At 54.0% G+C, this 19,203-nt stretch overlaps 8 protein-coding genes across 8 annotated transcripts; 6 read left to right on the top strand and 2 right to left on the bottom strand.

Moving 5' to 3' along the window:
- Positions 1 to 86: 86 nt before the first annotated feature.
- On the bottom strand, positions 87 to 3,597 carry CLUP02_14782 (uncharacterized protein; the record flags this gene model as incomplete). The annotated part of the gene is made up of 15 exons (XM_049293708.1): positions 87 to 134; positions 198 to 281; positions 411 to 472; positions 532 to 577; positions 682 to 813; positions 875 to 1,096; positions 1,135 to 1,430; positions 1,500 to 1,789; positions 1,829 to 2,133; positions 2,200 to 2,426; positions 2,501 to 2,715; positions 2,782 to 3,042; positions 3,104 to 3,258; positions 3,335 to 3,443; positions 3,578 to 3,597. 15 exons carry the CDS (start codon positions 3,595 to 3,597, stop codon positions 87 to 89), a joined length of 2,472 nt encoding a protein of 823 aa, XP_049150854.1.
- Positions 3,598 to 4,035: 438 nt separating this feature from the next.
- Positions 4,036 to 5,866, top strand: CLUP02_14781 (uncharacterized protein; the record flags this gene model as incomplete). Its single annotated transcript, XM_049293707.1, has 5 exons — positions 4,036 to 4,070; positions 4,447 to 4,561; positions 4,671 to 4,786; positions 4,839 to 5,068; positions 5,277 to 5,866. 5 exons carry the CDS (start codon positions 4,036 to 4,038, stop codon positions 5,864 to 5,866), a joined length of 1,086 nt encoding a protein of 361 aa, XP_049150853.1.
- Positions 5,867 to 6,451: 585 nt separating this feature from the next.
- On the top strand, positions 6,452 to 6,766 carry CLUP02_14780 (uncharacterized protein; the record flags this gene model as incomplete). Its single annotated transcript, XM_049293706.1, has 2 exons — positions 6,452 to 6,630; positions 6,691 to 6,766. Coding segments are annotated over 2 exons (255 nt in total), but the record flags the coding sequence as incomplete, so codon positions are not given.
- Positions 6,767 to 7,198: 432 nt separating this feature from the next.
- On the bottom strand, positions 7,199 to 7,420 carry CLUP02_14779 (uncharacterized protein; the record flags this gene model as incomplete). Its single annotated transcript, XM_049293705.1, has 1 exon — positions 7,199 to 7,420. A coding segment is annotated over one exon (222 nt), but the record flags the coding sequence as incomplete, so codon positions are not given.
- A 158-nt stretch (positions 7,421 to 7,578) lies between these two features.
- CLUP02_14778 (uncharacterized protein) lies at positions 7,579 to 8,114 on the top strand (the record flags this gene model as incomplete). The annotated part of the gene is made up of 3 exons (XM_049293704.1): positions 7,579 to 7,693; positions 7,796 to 8,008; positions 8,077 to 8,114. 3 exons carry the CDS (start codon positions 7,579 to 7,581, stop codon positions 8,112 to 8,114), a joined length of 366 nt encoding a protein of 121 aa, XP_049150850.1.
- A 3,741-nt stretch (positions 8,115 to 11,855) lies between these two features.
- On the top strand, positions 11,856 to 12,335 carry CLUP02_14777 (uncharacterized protein; the record flags this gene model as incomplete). The annotated part of the gene is made up of 1 exon (XM_049293703.1): positions 11,856 to 12,335. The coding sequence occupies one exon, from the start codon at positions 11,856 to 11,858 to the stop codon at positions 12,333 to 12,335; it is 480 nt and encodes a 159-aa protein (XP_049150849.1).
- Positions 12,336 to 15,209: 2,874 nt separating this feature from the next.
- CLUP02_14776 (uncharacterized protein) lies at positions 15,210 to 16,844 on the top strand (the record flags this gene model as incomplete). Its single annotated transcript, XM_049293702.1, has 3 exons — positions 15,210 to 15,234; positions 15,380 to 16,061; positions 16,154 to 16,844. 3 exons carry the CDS (start codon positions 15,210 to 15,212, stop codon positions 16,842 to 16,844), a joined length of 1,398 nt encoding a protein of 465 aa, XP_049150848.1.
- An 883-nt stretch (positions 16,845 to 17,727) lies between these two features.
- CLUP02_14775 (uncharacterized protein) lies at positions 17,728 to 18,108 on the top strand (the record flags this gene model as incomplete). The annotated part of the gene is made up of 1 exon (XM_049293701.1): positions 17,728 to 18,108. The coding sequence occupies one exon, from the start codon at positions 17,728 to 17,730 to the stop codon at positions 18,106 to 18,108; it is 381 nt and encodes a 126-aa protein (XP_049150847.1).
- Between the last annotated feature and the right edge of the window lie 1,095 nt (positions 18,109 to 19,203).

Raw genomic sequence — 19,203 nt, 5'->3', positions numbered from 1 at the left:
TTAAAGGCGGCAAAATTGTGTAGTTAAGCCACACTTGGAGCTTTCCTGACCATTTCTATGCCCACTTCGATGTAAAAGCACGACAATTAGATGAACTGTTCGTGAAACGTCTGAAGCGAGGCGAATGTTTGCTGCTGGCAAAGAAAGTCAGCAAGGTATTCGCTGCTAAGCTCTTTTTTCAATTCCTCTTCCATCACGTTTTCAACTTGGTTCTGGCAATTATAAGGTTTAAAGGCGTGAAAGGGGCCGATGAAGGTTGATGCGATACGGTGTACGGCGTACTAGCGAAACAGTGGTCAATTCGGAATTTGTGGAAGCATCTGGACCAGTAATGCCATCCGTATCAAGAGAAGGTGTGGGAAGGTTTTCCCCATCATGTTGGAGGAAACGATACATCTAACCTAAGTCACCAGCGACGAGGAATCGAACAACAGGAAGTTCCAAACCTTCTCGGAATATTTTGAGGCGGTGTCTGATGCAATGCCAATGCTGATTAGTCAATAGACCACCATCGTGGGCTGGCGATTGAACCGCCAGTGTTGGAATTCATTCTACATGCGACGGCTTGGAACCCCTGCTATGTCATTCAATGGTCAGTCTGGTAATAGTCATCGGTCCCTGCAGGCCGAAATCGCCGTGATGATGCTCCGTGTTGGGAGCGTAAACCAAACGAGGCAGGACAAAATCTTGGAATATTGGCTGTAAGCGGATTTTCAGACCGAACAGGCAAGCTGAGGGTTGTACCATGCGTGTTGGTGAGATACCTGGTCTCGCGCCACACAGGAATGACATGACGCTGCAGCTGTAATCGAACTGGGTTAGGAGCAGATGCAAGTGCATCCCAGCAGAGGACGTATTACTGCATCAAGCAGACCTCCCTTTGTGGTTCTGCAACCTGCCCAGAGGTGGTGCACAGACATGAAGGCATTGGTCTCGCGGTGAGATAGATTGCCGTAGGGCCATCCGTATTGGCGAAGGTGATGGATATGCGGGATATGTACGACGAAACGGCAGAAACGGGAGTATCCTTTAGGGAGCGGGCGGCGCGGCGTTGCATGGCCGGCAGCCCCCGGTCCTTGCGCAAGCCCCCGGTTCCCTTTGCGTTAGCGTGACTAGGGGTAGGACCAAGTGAACCCCAATCTCGTCCGCTCTCTCGCTTGCTCGCCAGTCCTCGGGATCCCCTGGCGGTACATCATCGGAACTGTCCCTCAAGCCAGTGCAGCCTGCCATGAATTGATTTGAAACCGGAGTGCTGGAGGCAGCGGATAGAAAGATCTGACGGGCGCGATTCATCAACGCTACTTGATCTAAGGTGCGTCGAGAGCTGCGCAAGACAAAGGGAGGCGGGGCTGTCTCTGCCCGACCCATGAAGTCGGTACGAAGTATCTGTTTGTACCGGATACACGAAGATTGTGGGTACCGGCAAGCTCCTAAGAAGAACCCATGAGCCCGGTGGAACTGGGGGGTAGCCCCTCCCGCCAGAATGGACCGCTAAGAACGGAAAAAGAAAGTCTGACAGGCGATTGGGTCTGCCTTAGTCGCCCATGGCCCGACGACGGCGCTGTCAGCACAAGCCTCTGGGACTGGACCGAATCCAGCTGCTGGTGCTGTTGCCGGTGGGGGTGTGGACGGGCGTCGCGTTATCGCTTTGTGTCTCTGGGGCAGCCGACAGGGCGCACATCGGACAAGTTGATCAGTCAAGTGATCATCCGTAGGTGTGGGTGGGTAGCGGGAGAACAAAGGCAGGTTCTTCACCAATATTTGTCCAATTGACGCGATGCGTCGCTCTCTGGAATCGGGGTTGGAAACGCAGTCGCACCATCTTCACGTCTCGCACTGGTAGGAATTGGTTTGCAGGAATGTTTGCACCGCCAGTAGTGGAGGATGCGCGGCTGCTTCGAGTTCGTCATTGTCGACCGTGATCAAACCATGCCCAGAGGATGAGACTCTCTTGGTGAGGGGGAGAAGGCGGCACGGGCGGGTGTTCTGTTTCGCACGCGCGCGCTGCAGGGTATGCTTAAACCCACCGAGGAGCAGTACTTGCCCACGTCTGATCATCGTAGATCTGTTGGAAACCGTACCTTGGTTGGTTAAGAACGCCAGGCCTAGTGCCTGCTGGGCTATGACAGAGTGCTGGGTTGCGTGCAGATGGGATGAATAGGTAGGTAATTTATCCGTAGGCGTGCGCGGTGAGTGGACTGCAGGTTTGGTGCGCTGGATGGCATCGTGTCGGTCGCCCGTCATGCCAGAGTGAAGGCTTCCCAACATCAGACCGTATTTAGCGGGTCTGCTAGCCGGTAGTTGGCGGACGGATAGTCGGCGTTCCATCAGCTCGGTTCGCGTCAAGAGAATGACGCCGGAGGCGATAGTTTGAACAGTTGCGCCACAATCATAGCGGCGGAACGGGTGCAAGACATGACATTGGCCTGGCATGGCAGGGTAGGTTGACAGGAGTGTCGAATGATTGGCGAATGGCGCGCAGGCACTGGTAGGGTGTTACCGCCGGTACGGAGCAGGAAGCCATTTCTGATGCGGCTGGTCTGCGGGCAGGCTGAGTGATGGGTCAGGACATAGGACTCGAGAATGGGTGGTGAAAGAAGATTGGAAGAACGTGCGCCGATTTGCTCCCGCAGACCAGCAGAATTGAGAGTGTAGCTCGTGAGCCCCCCTGTCACAGCGTGTTGGACCAAGGATGTCGGCTTCGCATTCAAATAACTCGTCGATGGGTCACAGCCGAGCTCCAGATGGGGTAAAATGGCAAGACCCAATCATTGGTGGTACCGGGGCTGCTTCGGTCGACCCAGAATTGGGGCATCGCGGCCGCGTGGTAGTTTTGCGTTTGTCGGAGGGGCAGAGGGGCGGAGTGAGGGAGAAATTGAGGGGCACGAAGAAGCGTCGTCCGGAGTATGGCCTTGAGGTTGATCGAAGTGAGTGTGGAGGGGGATCGGAGGAATGGCGCAGCCCAGTGCCAAAGAAATGGTGTTAGAGGGGAAGAGAATATCGATGCTCACCGATCTAGATGCAATGACGCAGGGCAGGACCCTGAGGTGGGAAAAGCAAGATGAGGAAGGATTCCCTGGAAGGCTGGAACAACCGTTGAGACAGGGACTGGACACAACGGGCGGCGATGAGGATGGCCCGATGAGAGCCCTGGAGAATGATGGAAAAGAAGCTGAGAAAGTTAAAGCGACGTGATCTAATGTGGAGGAGGGGGGAAGATGGAAGAAGGAGCCTCAGAGGAGGGTGGGAGGGATCTCTCTCACCAAAACGTGTAGGGGGGAAAACGGAAGGAGGGAAGGGGGGAGAAAAGGAAAAAAAAAAAGGAAAGGGAAACAGGGATCCCAAGGCAAATTTCACCACTACCCAAACGCCTATTCGCTGAGAAGACGGGGCCAGCTCCGAAGAAGACGGGCAAAGAACCCCGATCGACGCGACGCTCCCGCCTTCACCCAGTCCTATGGGAAGGTACCCTACCTGTCACGCCTGCGCCCGGTATCTGGGCAGGTACCAACGGCTTTGCCTTGTCCTCCTACCTTCCCTTGTTGTGCGCCTTAATCGATGAACGGAAGGAGCTCACGATGCGGAAAAGAGTTTCATGATTCGTGGTACCTTACCTTAATTGAGGCGATCGCGCTATCCAAGTCGCTTATTTGGAAGGCGAGGATGGCAGCAATGTCTACCAAGGTATGTGCCCAGTGATGCACACCTACCTTACCTGCCTTGCCTTACCTTGCCTTCTATTCACCGTCCCGGCCACGGAATACTCCGACTAGCCATGCGCCCGCGCCTGTTTGATTTGATGATGATCCTCTCTGAGTTCCTAGGATAACCCGAACTTGAAGGTCCTGACGGATAGTAAGGTACTTACGTTATGTATCCGTATCTCATTCTTCTTTCTTGGATAAAGTAGGCGGGTACTTTAGGCAGGCACGTTGAGCATGCACCGACTCATCCGCCGTGTTCCTTCCCTTCCCGAGATCTGGCAATGAAGAGGAGACCCGCCGCATTCAATCTCGATTCAAAGGCAGGCTCATCATGGAAGGCACCAACCTATCCGAGGACGAAGGAAGGTAAGTAAGAAGGCAACTCCAAGGCCCCTTCTAGTTGGTCGATACCAGAGGAGGGCAAGCACCTCCCCAGGTCTTTCTTGTCCGAGTCTGCCAAGGTACCTGTCCTACTTCTCCTCCGACTCAGTCTACAGATGCCTTGCGCATGTGTCGGGGAGAACTAATATCTCGCATCCATCTCCAATGTCAACGCTTTCTCTTCCGCTACGACGATATCTGACCGCCGAAACTCATCTCACCTCAGTACCAGATAGCTGTTGCTTGCCTTCTTGATTGGTACTTAACAAGTGTCGTGGATTTGGCTAATTTCTCTCGCACACCAGCACCATGCCCCGCCCCGCCTTCTATCGTGGCTATAATATCGTCAAAACCTCACAAGTCAGCAGGGCCCGACGGACCAGGCTGATCCTTGCATGTCAAAGCCAAGCGCCAAAACCGTTGACGCGCTCTCGGCCGACATGGTGCATGGCTGGCCACAAGCACATGGCATCGCTGTGGGAGTTCCCGCCCGTCCCATCTGCTTCACGTATCACCCCTTCAAGGCCTCAGCCCCGCTGTGTATCATGCACCAGGTCACACCGTCACACACTTTACACACTTTAGCGTCGCATCGATTTCATCTGTTCAGACACATGGACAAACAGACAGGGTATCCCGACCGCCTTTAACTTCAACTTTACCAACCACACCAACTGTGACGGAACAGCAGGGGATCACCTGTGGGTTGGCTCGGATGTGATGGGACGGGACACTGGTGGACGCACTCGCTAGCCCCCAAACATCAAATGCCACTGTGCGCAACCACGAGGCACAGCAATATACCCTTTGGGAACATCGAGCCACAGCTATCGCGGCTCGCCGTCTTCTTTATGGTTGTCCACAATCGACATATCCACCCCTTCAATTCGTTTCGCGACTTGCCGCCGAGGTTAACAGAACGATCGAGCAGGACGAGAAGAATGGAAGTGGGCGGACGTTCGTAGCAGCAACTCGGCTAGCAGGTACGCCAGACATGCCGTGCCCGTCCTGTCCAGGTTTCCTACCTGCCCGTCAAGATACCAGATGTTTCGATCTCTAGGAGATCGCTTTGAAGTGCGGAATGATACACAGGCTGGCTGCCATTCCTCGACAATTTATAAAACCATGTGGTGAGTCCGCGCACGCCAGGGCTATATTTGAACATGATGCCAATGCTAATGCCTCATTTAGCCTGCTTGCTTCCTGATAACGCACTTCATTGGCCCATGTTCGACGTGATTCAGAGCAAACTGGAGATTTCGGGCGAGCAAGACAGTGAGCCTAGTTGGGGAGCTCAGAGCCGTTCCCGTACCAGTGGCGCAAGTGTTTCCAAGAGCCCGTTATCCTGGGAGCCTTTGGGCCATTCCACGTCGGCCGCGCGGTTCCACACACTCTATACCTGCTCCACCAGGACTTGGGGTAGGAACAGCTTTCGCTGTCAGATTACCGCCAGTTCCCGTCCCAGTTCTGGGTCACCGACCAGCCCGGAAGAGCGACTACAAGTGCGGGCACACCAGCCAGGGCAGACAGAGCAGGGGGGGCTGGCAGGCATCATGGGGGGGCAGGGACATGGCTCCATTCGCACGCGGCCTGGAAGCAACACAGGCCCAGACAAGAGCTCAGGAGAGGGTACCCGGGCGGCATCTCAGTGGTGCAGGATGGGTGCCCTGGCCCATTACCCCCTGGGCTTACTGAGGGGCGAACCTGCTGACCGGCCCATCATCATCCATTGCCATGATATTCGCCGGAAGCTTGCAGAGCAGTGGGCCAAACGGGCATGATCAATCCAAAGAAACAGAGCCAGCCGAGAGCTGAAGACAAGGTCAACGACAAACGCGCATCATCACGACAGCGTCAGCCAACGAGAACAGTTAAAGAAGAGAGTTCTGCCAAGGGCACGGTCTTGATGCGAACATGATCCGCTGATTAATCTGTCGAGTTGTACTGTGCAAGTTCGGCCAACAGCTCGCTGATTATCGTCATTGGTGTGGAGGCATGGCATTTATCTCCCAAGTAGTCGTCAGCAGCAACACGTTCTGACAACAGACGGCTCTGTCAAGCGATCCACCAGGCTGAGAAGAAGAAATTCTCCCCTTTGGACGAAGCACAGTACGAAATTGAAAACGACTATCGATCATTCACGTTGGCAAGTACATTTGCGCCGTTGCACAGTGATCCTTGGACAGGATAAGGACAAGCGATCACTGGTAGACGCAAATTGGGGCCCACCCTTTTGAGAATCTCACAGCAGTCGCAAATTGGCTATCTCGGACCAAGGCAAAGGACATTAGAGATTTGCGACATCGCTCGGTCGTTTGACTCTGGAAAATAATCAGAAGGTATTCGATCGCGAATGGCGCGGTATCTTTTTTTCTTCTTCTTTTCTTTTTACCTTCCTCCTGGCATCATCGAACTCCAGCTATTCTTCTTTCAGCCTTGGCGTCTTTGGCCAGAAATTGCTTCTTCCGGCTCAGTTTGGGCACCTCGCACTATTGAATCAGACACCACGCCGAGGCCTACTGAAGCTTGCCGTTTCTTTCCCTAGGTAATCATGAGCCATACAAAAGAGTATGATTATCAACAACGCCCCTGACGAGAGGAACAGATCGAGTGCAACGGTTTCTGTTTGGCTCCTACAGCCGAACGCGGGCCATCGCGCGACCTGCCGAAAGATAAGGTAGGCTTCAGCCATTCACGGCCGAAGCGACGACGCAGTCTGGCAGAGCGAGTTCAGCACCCTGGACTCGATTTTGCTACAACTCAACAACTTTTTGCTATAGGAATATTGGGCGTCGAACGGTCATCCTAGCCCACCTCATCGCACTGAATCGGAACGCTCCTGGTTGGCTTGATTCTCAGTCATTCGTTGATAAAGGACTCGATAAAATACGCCGTCTGGTATATGTGAAACCCGATTACCGCAGATTTCCCGCCCGGGTTACTGTGGAGTTGATGATGCCGACAAGGGCATGATGGTTTGAGTGGTTTTGGGGTTTCGGGAGCCTGGCATACCACTACGCTCACAGTTCACTTGTCGTAGAGCGCTAGCTGCCATTCGTTTGGCAGAAGAAGCCCAGGATGCATACCACCTTACACATGGATTCCTCAGCGTCTCAGCCCACCTGAGTGGACGGGGGTCCGTTCCGATCGAGACCCGTTGGTTGATCTATTCCGTTGCTGCCCACAAACAAGCATGGAGCGGCGAGGCGCAGGGAGAAGACATCACAGGACCACGAAGCGCTGTGACGCAGGCTCACGCAGCTAGCAGTCAGGCAGGGATTTGTTACCAGTGCTACTGCTGCTACTGCTGCTGCTGCTGCTGCTGTGGTGGTGGTACCCGTACGGAGACTCAGTACCTACCCTACTCGACATTGCAGTCCCCTTGTATACGTACCGATCACAATCAGCCACGGATACGTCTGCGCAACAACAGTGTTGTTGGGGTCATCGCGTCTGCATATTCACATCTCAATCAGTCTCTGACTCTCTACGGATGCAGAGTACCATCACCCCAACCGCAACATCGCGACCCGCGTCCTCCAGGCCCATCCCACTGGATCCGGTCTTCCAACGTCAGCTGGGCCGTGCCTTGAGACGCGACTCAACGCGTTCGTATGATCGTACCCGAAATTGGGATGCCCAGTCGACTTTGCATCAAACTGGGTTCTTTTTTATTGCACAAAATGAGAGCTCCCCTGGGTTCCTCCCAGGTTTGCCCTGTGCCTTTGCCTCCGCACCGCCGTTATCATTCGTACACTCTACTGCGACGGAGTTCACGGGCTTCGAGGCAACGAGACCCCGGCTACGGCACCCAGAAGCTCGCCTCCCGTCGGCGTTCCACGGCAAGATCCGCAACACGGAGAAACGCGGGCATGCCAAGGTTTGCCCGTCCGCGCGTGTGCTGCGGTCCTCCCGCGAAACCCGTGAGAGTTGGGCAGCTGTTCTGCTTCATGACTGGACTGACTTAGCCTGACATTTCCGCTCAACCTAGTCTCCTCGACCTTTAAGTACGGCTACGTGATTCCTTAAGCTCGGTCCGGTCATGCTTGCCGTCAGTCTAGCAAAATGCGTGGTCACTGCGGCTCAGTATTGAGCCCACGCTACGTATACAGACTCATTTCACGCCCACTGCAAGTGCAGTAGCTGGTGACAAACAGCCCTCAGCCAGGCTAAGACTGTTGCGTCAGAGGTTTTTACTGCGTGGGCGTACAGAGATCGAGCATCACAAAGACTTAGGCGAGGCGTGAGGAGCGTCCCGCGCTGAGACACCTCCTAGAAATACAAGACACCAGGATCTAATTTGCGTGGTAGGAACAGAGACCCTACCAAGGCAACAGATGGGATGCGTGGGCTGGCATTCCAACCCTCGTGTTCTCTCCACAGAACAACACCCTAGATTCAATGTCGCGCAGAAGATTTCGTCGCACCTTGTCATTTCGACTTAAGACAACCATCGCAGCTCCACAATGTATGTAGTAGGGCAGTTTCTCGTCTTTGAGGGCATGAAACAGGTCATTTGCATTTCATCTGAAGCCAAGATGAATGTACGAATGAGGTACTCTCGGATGATGCTGACTCCCAGTTCCAAGCAGGCAGGCAGGGTAGGGGTGGCGGAGGCACCGCAGGTGTCAGACAATGGCGCACACAGCAGCAGCCAGCGACTGAATTTGGGCAGCTTCTTCGGCCAGGATCGGTATCCGAGGTGCTGCTGTATCCTCCCCTTGAGTAGTCGTGGCTGGTCTTCAAACAGCAAGCCAAAATATCCGCACACACACACACTGCTCGCCTTGCCTGCGGCCAGATCTGCGACCGCCGCCCGGGCTGGTGGGTTCAGACACGGGATTAGACGCGGCCAGTCAAGCCAAGGCGCACGTTTTCCCTGTTTGGTGCGGTACTCCACATCTTCCACCACTTTCTTCCACGTCGCCCGCCCACGGACAACACCGGCGAGGGCCGTACCTAAGATACCCTGTACTGCCAGCCGCCAATAGGGCAGACCCAGAACTGGGGGCGCGAGCTACCGAGGGAGGGCTGTACGAGTCAACCTGGACTACAGTTAAGCCAAAGGAAGTAAGGGGCATGCGAATGAACAAATGGAGTTACGACATTCGGAAATGGTAACTCAGTTGATGTTCTCGAGGCAGAGAAATTCGACACTCTGAGCCACTGCGCTGTTTGTTCTGCCTATCTATCAGAGTCCTCGAGGCTACGGCCCCTTGTTCGATATGTGACGAAAGGCGATTCCATCCCACAGCGTGCACCAACAGTGGCTGCCCAGACGAGGCACAGCCTGCTGTACTACTATCAGCGACCTGGACAGGAAAAGGCTTTCAGCAACATAGATACAACGGAACCCGCCTTCGCGACACGGAGTGCCAGTTTGCCATTGCATACGGATACACCAAGAGCGATTTCAATGATACATGCTTGTACGCTGTTTTTCGAGATGGCTCCTTGCAAAATATCTCCCCGTTTTGACCACCCTCTGACCATCTGCCCACCCATGACGGACAGAGCACACGGTCTAACTCGGACAACACCCGAAGTTTTAGGCCCTGGGCGACGGAGCATTACTTCAGAGTGAAGTGACAACAGACTCACGGCAACGAATTTGAATCAACAGAGGGGCCAATTCAACGGACCCTTACCTTCTTGTGCTAATTGATCTTCCAAGCCACGAAGACCTGGGCCTGCGGTCCCAGTACGAGCCGCCGGCCGCAGGTACGCAGCCGATCCTTTGTTCTGTTCCTCTTGATACGTTTTTGCCGGAACCCCAGACTGCGCTCCTTCTTTGTCACGAGGTCATCCGAATTCAACAATCCGGCGCGAGCCGGAGCCATGCTAGGTATGACGAAGGAGGAAGAAGGGGGGCGGGGGGCGGAGCGCCATCCGTCGTTCTCTCGGGTACCCAAGTGATAGCATTGACGGCGAGGGCCCGCAATAACCGTCATGGCTCAGAAGTATTTCCCACCACCGGTGGGCAAACAAAAATGGCTATTGGGTTTGGAGAGACGAGGGACTCTTCTTGTTTTTGTGCCACTTTCTCTTTGTCTCACCGTACCTCTCTGTTCAACCATGCCGTACTCTCCTTTATCTCTCCTACCTATGCAACCATCTTCGGTGGTCTTGTATGATTTTGCCAGTGCCTGTTTCGGCTTCTTGGCTGGATATTTATTGAGATGTTACGACTGGCGAGGGAAAGCTGCAGAGGACTATTTTGCGAATTTGGCATGGCAGCATACCTACCCCAAAGAAGACAGGTTAAGACAGAAAAGCTGCATATCAGGAGTCGCTGAGAATCGGTTACGCACTTATCTCAAGACTCGCCTCGTTGTTTGCCATTGTACAGTCTTTGGAAGTTGTTTTTTTTAGTTTTTTTTCTTTTTTTTTTGGGGGGGGGGCTTCGCATGGGCATTGGAGATCTGGGGTGACATGGGACATTACACGCTGAACTGTGTGTTTGGGGCAGAGCACCCATCCCTTGGGACACTACAGCCGGGCTCAATGAGGAACCAAGAAATTTTCTTCTCGGGCCGTTTTGTTTGCCTCCAGCGTCGTAACGTGCCGTCCTACGTCTGGAAAAAGGTGATTATTTCGCCCTCGGTCCTTGGACGGAAAAGACACTGAAACAGATACAGGTGAAGCGAGCAAAGAGCCCAGAGCAGAACAGAAGCCGAGTCTCGAAATCTTGGTCTGGTTGGCTAACGCCGAGGAGGGCCAGCTGGACTTGTTCAAGTCTAGATACCTAGCTGCGCGCACTAGTGTCGAGTTAAGCCGGTGTTGTGTAGCTGACGTTACCTCGATGGGTTGGCTTGTTGTCGGCAGGCGAGAAGGGAGAGGGACAAGGGCCTAATGCCCGGCCGTTTTCTTTCCACCCCGCCGGCGGTACCTTTCGTCTTGTCTTGCCTTGCACCTTGGTATCTTGACTTTCTGACTTTGGTAGGAGGGGTTGTGGTGGTGGTAGTAGTGGTGGTAGTAGTGGTAGTGGTAGTAGTAGTGGTGGCAGCTCAGCTTCTGCCCTTCAATTGTCGGGTCCTTGCGTGTTTTTTTTTTCCCTTTCCTCCTCCTCCTCCTCCTCCTCTCCCTTCTTTTTGTCTGCTAACATGTTAATTTCTGCAAATGGGCGGCATGGTGTGGGCTCTTGGAGGCGGTGGATGATGGCAGGGTATCGTATCCGTAACTGCACAGTACGGCGTAGGTGGTGCTGCAAAAAAAATCGATCATTTTACCGACAATATCTTACTACGGGCTCTCAGTACGTACCTGGTAACGGGGAACTAAAGGCAGGCAGCTCCCCAGCTGGAGGCGGCGCCGATGTTGGAGCAAGACCACGGCCCCTAGGTAGAAGAAGGGGACCTAAGGGGAAGGGAGGGGATACTCCCGCCCACGATAAAGTCACCCATTGGGCGGTGCGACATGATCCGTCCGCTGTGCCATTCCCGCTCGGGTCCACTTTGCGCCATCCACACTCTGAATGTGTGGTGGGAGCAGGGGGTGTATGTACGGAAACTAGAACCTGGAGCACATGCGCAGTACATACGGCGAGCAAGAGACGGGTGAAAGGGGGGGCAGAGGGAGAGCGGAAGCAGATCGATGATGAGAGAGAGAGAAAGAGAGACAGAGAGCGAGAGCCATGGGGAGGGGTGTGTGTGTGTCTGTCTGTCTTGGTACCTGGGTGTATATGTGTGTGTGTGTGTGTGTGCGGTAGGAGTGAGTGACAGCAGATTCCCATCCCATTCCCATCTGGTGCAGCTTGCAGGTATAGGTAGAATGGCGCAAGGGCTTTCGGGTTGGCAAAATAGGAGCAGCAGCGACAAGGTAAGAAATGCAAAGGCACCAGGAGAAGGAGGAGCAAGGAGTAGGACCAGGAACAAGAAGAGAATGTCGTGGTCAATTGCATCTCACTGGTACCAGGTGACCATTTGTCTTGCGCGCCGACGAGTTTTGTTGCAGACGCCCACACTCTTTGATATACCTTACCTTTCTGCTGGCCAAGAGATTGATTCTCTTCGCGGCCGTCTTCATCCTCTCCATGTTCAGGACTGCTACACCCAGGTATGGATACTGTCGTCATCGCCACCATCAGCGGAAGTTCTTCAGACTTCATCTACTTTACCTTACTGCACCCCAAGCCGCATTACCAACCCTTCCATCCAGATCCCATCATCTAACCACCTATCCGCACCCGCACCGCACACTGCCGTCTTCCAAGGTACCCGAGGTTTGGCACCCTGTTTGCCTCGTACCTGAACCTGGGCCCGGGCCCGGACCCGGGCCTACATCTTCTACACCCTGCGTGTTCTGAGCCCTGCCCGGACAGCGTGCCTTTTGTCTGAGGGTGGTTGCTTCAGGATGATTCCCCTCTCTCCTCTCCAGCTATCGCCGTCACTCAGCCGTACTATTCCCTACCAATATCTCATCCCATCTTCGACAGTGCGCTGCCTAACTCCAGTAGAGGCAAACTCCCCGGGTGGAGTGGCCAAGGTTGCATCCAGGAGTAGTATCATGGAACGACTGCCATTTTACCTCCATCTCGCATACAACCGCCCGTGTTTATTGCACACCGCACGCTGGACCAAGACATGAGAACAGGACAAAACAGGAGCACTGCAACTCAATCTCGAATAGACAACAAGCGACCGGCAATAAGGCTGCAACTTTGATGTGGCTCCTCGCGGTCGGTACCTCAAGGTCTTCGTGTCATATGGTCTCCGAGTACCTTACTTACCATCCAAAGTTCCTAAGAGACCCTTTATGGTCCGCAACATCAGTCAAGGAAGAAATCGAGTCGAGTGCCTACAGTCGTCCTTTGACTATCGCCAACCTCACTACCAAACAACACCTTGAGGGGCCAAGAGAGTGAAGGCACACCAAAAAAAAAGACCCAAGAAGAAAAGACAAAGAAAAAAAATTACTTCGCCCCCCAACACCAGGTTTTGGCCATCTGAGCGACGTTACTCAGATTCGACGCGCATGCCGTCCGATTCCCTGCGCAGCGGCAACGGGACTGTCGAGGAGGTTACGGTGCGGCACGCTTCCTTGCCTTACACTGCCTTTGCCTCACCACACTTCAGCATCCGCCAGGTCGTCTGGCGTATCCGGCGTGTGGGCATTTGAAGAGCATAGGTGCGGGGTCTTTTCGTACCTCGCTATACCGTCTGGCATACGCAGCATTATCTCAATAGTAGGTCAGTGGTTGTGAGATGTGAGATGTGTGTGAGTGAGTATGTGGGAGGAAGCGCAAAAGCAAATAAGAGTAAGCATAGGGTCAGAATGAGTGAGTGAGCAAGTGAGGTGAGCGAGATGAGAGAGCAAGAGAGACAGTGTGAGTTTGCAGGTTGTGTGAGTGTCCGCATATCTGCCCTGCCGCTGTCTCTCTCTCTCTCTGCTTCCGTTACTACACTACTGTTGTGGCCCTGCTGTTGGGTGCCCTTCCGCCATCCTGTTCCCATGCTCTCTTCATCAATCCATCAGGTATTGTTCCTCCACCACACACACACCCCTGGGCCGGGGGGAGGGGTGGAAGAAGGGGAAGGGGAAGGTGAGCCACACCCATCTCACACGCCAAAGGGTAGAAAGATACGTACCTGGCAGAGGAGACTCGAGGCTGGCACCCCATGTACACGACACATGCAGTACGTACCTGCCTTACCCTCTTGGTTCCCATCCCAGGGCAGTGTCCCAGTGTCCACACTTCAGCGCACGCCTTTTTTCCCTGGCTTGACTCTTGAGACCTTTGGGACCTTGGGACCTTGGGTGGGATCCATGAGATCCTTGGGACATGGACATGGGTACCTGTACCGTGTCTTCCCTGGCACTTTCGTCCCAGAAAGTGGATGAGAGGGTACCATGCTGCGGTACCTCCCCTTCCCTTTCCCTTTTCCCTCCCTTCCCTTCCCCTTCCCTTCCCCTACCCTTACCCCCCGTACCGACCGCACCGCACCGCTCCATGCCCATCCAAGTCCCAAGGTCCCAAGTTCCCAGAGTACGGATGCTGGTCCCATGGTCCAAGGTCCAAGGTGGTCTACTGTCTACACAGCAAGGTAGCTAGATACGGAGTACGGTACGGTACGGTAGAGGCGGTACGGGGTACTCGTCAAAGGTACGGATACTTCTACCTCACGCAGTAGCGCCTCTTTCTTCTCTTGGTTTCTTACATCTTTGGCACAATCCCTCTCCTGCCACTCCACCGCCAACCTGGGCCTTACCTACCCTTTTTACATTACTTTACCCGCCTTTGCGCCTGCTCTGCCTCGCCTGCCTTACCTCACCTTTCTCTCTTACCTCTCTTTCCGTTTACAAACCTTCCAACCTCACCTCGAGCTGTCTGCGCCTGTCGCTCCTTGTCTTTCTGACTTGGCTCTCTCTGCCCTTTCAACCTGCCGACCGACCGCGCATACAATCCTCATCCATCATTCTATCTCATCGGAACAGCATCGCAAACCCCCTCCTCTCGCTTTTAGGTTCTCTGCCGTCGCAAGGAAGGAGAAACTGAATAGGGAAAGGAAGAAAGAAGCCATTAAAAAGGAGAAAGAAGAAGAAGAGGGAAAACAGGGACCGCAACATCGTCCTCGTCACCATCGACACCTTCATCCTAAGAAGCTTCACCGTCTGCACAATCAATTGCTTGCTGCCGTTGCTGCTGCTCCTGCAACTGTTGTCTCTCACCGGCAAAACACAAGTCGCCGACACTCCGGGATTGTCTCCTACTTAGTAGTACCTGACTTACTCGGTTTGATGATCCCAGCCTGACCTCACTTTCATTCCTCGACAACAGCGACACTACTCAAAGACGCATTCACTCACGTTTATTCGGCTATCATCTTTGTGAGAGTCGGATCATTGCCAAATCCGCCGCCACTTTTAAAATTAATCATTCCAGCCACGCGGTCCAACATCCGTACCGCCCCGTTGTCGAATCTCACCGTACTTACCTTTCACGCACCGAGCTGCCGCTGCTTACTCTTGCGCCCGCGCTCTCCGACGGCTTATACGACACCCGCTATCTGTACTTGACTCCAAAAATCCCCCCACCACCGCCACCATTCTGTGTGCGCGTGCGCTTCTCGAGTCAACCGACTTGGCTGGTCGCGCCCTCTTCTATCCGCCACAGCCCGCTTGGTCATGATTCTTGCCCTTCCCGTGCTTGGTCGGAATTATTTGATAGCAGGGTTCAACAGATAGGCCAACCTAACGCGCAGGCCATTATCGCATCTCGCCTCAAGGGCCCCTTTCAACCACACCACTAACTACAAACACCACTCCACGACACCCACTGCTCGCCAACACGATAGCATCGCGCGGCGACGAGAGTGCAGGTTCAGTCGCGGCATCCGGGTGGACTCGCCGCAACCAGAGCATGGCAGAGGAGCAAGGACGAGGGCCGCCTTCTACACACCGAGAAGACGAAGGTCGACACCAACTTCCCCCCGTGGGAGCACCCGAAGACCCAAGATACCACGACGACAGACATCATAGACCCAACATGGCCGCACCAGTAACACTTCCCTCCATTCAGGATCCCCACGGCGCCTACGGCCAACCAGCCTACCCGAGGTCCTACCCTGGCGATCCACGGGGTGACCCGCGCGCCGATCCGCGCGCCAGCAATTACAGCGCCTCCCCGAATTCCGTTAACGGCTACCCGCCGCCGCAACCGGGCGGTCATGCGCCGCAACTGCCGCCGTTGCAACCCCCGGGTGACCCCAGATCTCCCACTTATCCTCCCCCGCCGGATGGAAGGGACGACTACTACAGAAATCGCCAGCCTCCGCCGCAGTATGGCGACCCCTACTATCAGGAGTATCACAACCGCCAAGGCCCGCCTCCTCCGGGTCGCTACGCCGACTACCCTCCGCCTGGCCCTGGTGGTCCACGATACGACTACCCACCAGGCGCACCGAGATACGACTACGGTCAAGGAGGCCCTCCCATGCAGCAAGCTGCCCCAAGACAACGAACCTCTATAGCTTGCAGGTACTGCAGAAAGAGAAAGGTACTTCTCCCCCAGTGCGATGCGACAAAGTAATTCTTTGAGACTAATTTGGAATGCTTCAGATTCGGTGCAGCGGCTATCAGAGTGCGCCTGGTGGCAAATGCGTAAACTGCAGCAGGATGAACCAGGAGTGCATATTCCAGCCCGTATCTTCGTCTAGCTCGACTGCATTTGTGCCCGTGTCGGCCATCCAGGGAGGTGTTCCACCGGGAACGCCGCTCTATGGGGCTTACGGGCAGCCTCTACCTCCGGGTTCGCTGCCTCCGCCACCGGGCCCCCAGGGTTATCCCCCTCAGCCTGGCAACGGCGGTTACTACCAACAACCACTCCCTTCTCCAACGGGCGGCTACTCGCCCTACGACGCGCAGCGTGGAAGGCGGCGGCCGAGGGACGATGAAGTTGACGAGCTCCGACCTCCGCCACCCGATCCGAACTCTGCAGACGATCCTCGACGTCGCTCGCCAGCCTCGAGCTCGAATCACAGCAGCCCGGGAGGCTACATGGGCTACTCGCAAGGCGGTCATCCCGGATATGACCCAAGAGCGCCTCCGGCTAGACATAGCCCTGGACAGCCGGCGGCAGTACCTCACCCGCAGACGGGAGACGAGCGAGCCGCGGCAGCGACCCAGCGACAAAGCAATTCCTCCACACCAGCAGCATCCTCGAGCTCGGTTATGAGCCTGAATAACTTGGTGGACACGACTCCAAATGACATTGACAGGAACATGCTGGGAAGGCTGAACCGTCCTCCAGTGAGAAAGTGAGGAGATGAGGCGCATGGAGGGGGAGAGAGCGTGATCCTTCGTCTTCAGGGGAACCTAATTATTCCGCGGATATCGACCGCCTCAGTCCGACGCAAATAGGAATGGATCTGCTGGCCAGGTACTCTCTTCGCTTTGGAAAATCTCTCAACACGACAACCTTGGAGACTACGCTTCCACCTCGATTATTGCGAGCGATGCCGGCGAAAGCGGCAACGACGTCAAGAGATCCATGCGATTTAACTCAGGTTGCATACATTACAAAGTTCATGGGAAACGCATATCGGTCTTTGACAGGCATAGGCAGGCAGGCATGAGCTTCTGTAGCAAGTGAGTTTCCATGTTGGAGGGGGGAATTGGTGGGAACGGCTTCCAGGATCAGCCAAAAAAAAAAAATTCCACGGTCAGCATCGTCTTGATTTTCGATTTTTTGGTGTTTGCTGGGGGCTGGCTGAGGTTGGGAAATGGTGGGAGGTTTTTTGCTTGAGCATACCACATACGCGGGTTTCCCGAGATCCGGGAAACTGGTCCTTGCATTCTTATTTGCTTTGTTCTACACCTTTTCTTTTCGTACACAGTCATTTCCCAAAGGAACGGAAAGGGTTAAGATTGGTCTGCCTCACGGCACACGTCTGTTTTTGATTTTCTGTCCTGCCTTTTTACTCATTTTAGTACCCATTGTCCGACACGCCACACATGCTGGAGTGTTATATTTTTCATGTCAAAACCGCTGCGTACCTTGTTTTTTTTTTTCATTTTATCTTATCTTTACTAGTATCCCAAACGTTGAGAGAGTATTACGAAGGCGAAATCGCGCAAGCGATGCAAAGGAACTGGGCGGCAAAGATATCACACAATAACCTTATCATTTTTATCTACATCCCACATGAATCGGATGCGTTTTATTGTTTTCCCTCCCCACCCCCCATCATGTCATGTTGTGTTTTTCGTTCTGCAGAAGTCAGAAGTTGGCAGCACCGCGAGGGCTACAAAAGATTCCGAGGTTATTTTTTTCTACTACTACTTCATTCCAACGATTCTCTCTACTCATGATTGTCATGTTCTCCCTCTCTCACATAGCAACACACCCACACAACCCGACAAGGTGTGGTGTGCGGTTTGGAAAGAAAGTAATGAAACAGAAAAACACTTTTTTACGAAGCCAAGCGTAGCATTGCCACTATTGTCACCATTGTCTGTGGTTATTTCCTGTTTCTTGCTTGTAAGAGGTCTTACAAGCCAAAAAGAACAAAGCAAGGAAGAATAAGTTTTGTGCCAAAGCTTCAACGTTGTTTGCTGAAGATCTTTTTGACTCTTTTGCTGTCGTTACTCGCCTGTCTTCAAGTCCGTAATCCCGAGGGAACAGAAAAAATAATGTGTGTCCCACCCCCCATCTATATGTGACACGTCATATTGATCCGACGGTTGAAAAGGGCTAAAGGTAAGGGAAAGGAAAGGCCACAGAGGCGACTAATGCTTTGAAGGGAGAGAAGCACGGACAGATCTTCCGCTTTAGCAGGACATAATAAGGAAGTCGAGACCAGTAGTTTCCCCGTCCTTTAATATCAGATCAAAGCTTCTTCTGATATCGATAAACGTGCGTTCGCGCGCTTGGTGGAGGGGAAGGGAGGGGGGGGGGGATGGGGGGGAAGCTTTGTTTTTTCAGCACTGATGTTTTTTTTTTAATGATTGGTGACGGGAACCTACCTACCTAAAGCAGGGAGGGGAGAAGAGAAGGGTAAGGGGAAACGGGAACGGGGGAAGAGGGAAAGAAGATGAGGAGCCACCACCGCTTGTTGCCGCGGCCGCCGGTGCCGCCGCCGAGTTTACCTTTGCGGCACGGTACTTTCCCCCCTCTCTTCCACTTCCACTTCGGACCTCCAATGGACCCCCTCACTTAGACTCACGAGTAAGAAAAGAAGAAGAAAAAGAAGGGAAAAAGGAAAATGTGTTGTTTGCTGTACGCATACAAAAAGAGTCCTGGGGGCCGGACCGCCGATGCTGTCTAGCTCGGGGACCTAGCCTGCCTTTGCCTGCGTCCTTTCCTACAACCAAGCCTCATTCTATCCTCCTACTCCGCAGAACCCAGGCACACGGGGAACAGCGGCATCAAGCATGGGGAGGGGGGGGGGATGGAAAGGCAACCGTTTCGGCCGCCCGTCCGCGGCGCGTTCCTTGGGTTCCTTTTTTTTTTTTGTTATTGCGGGAAGGAATAGAACCAAACGTAAGTGTTCAGTGGTCGAAGTAGGTTTCCACTTCATGGGGACGCGGCGGCCGGCGGCAATGGCACGGCACGTAACGAACGGGTTTGTCGGTGGTCCAAAAGCGTATAGTGAACTGGCGGCGACGCTGTTGGGGACTT

The sequence above is a fragment of the Colletotrichum lupini genome, chromosome 8 (genome assembly GCF_023278565.1).
Source record: "Colletotrichum lupini chromosome 8, complete sequence".
Taxonomy (NCBI): Eukaryota; Fungi; Ascomycota; class Sordariomycetes; order Glomerellales; family Glomerellaceae; genus Colletotrichum; species Colletotrichum lupini.
The sequence above is the reverse complement of the archived record's forward strand: the minus strand, read 5'-3'. Positions and strand labels throughout refer to the sequence as shown.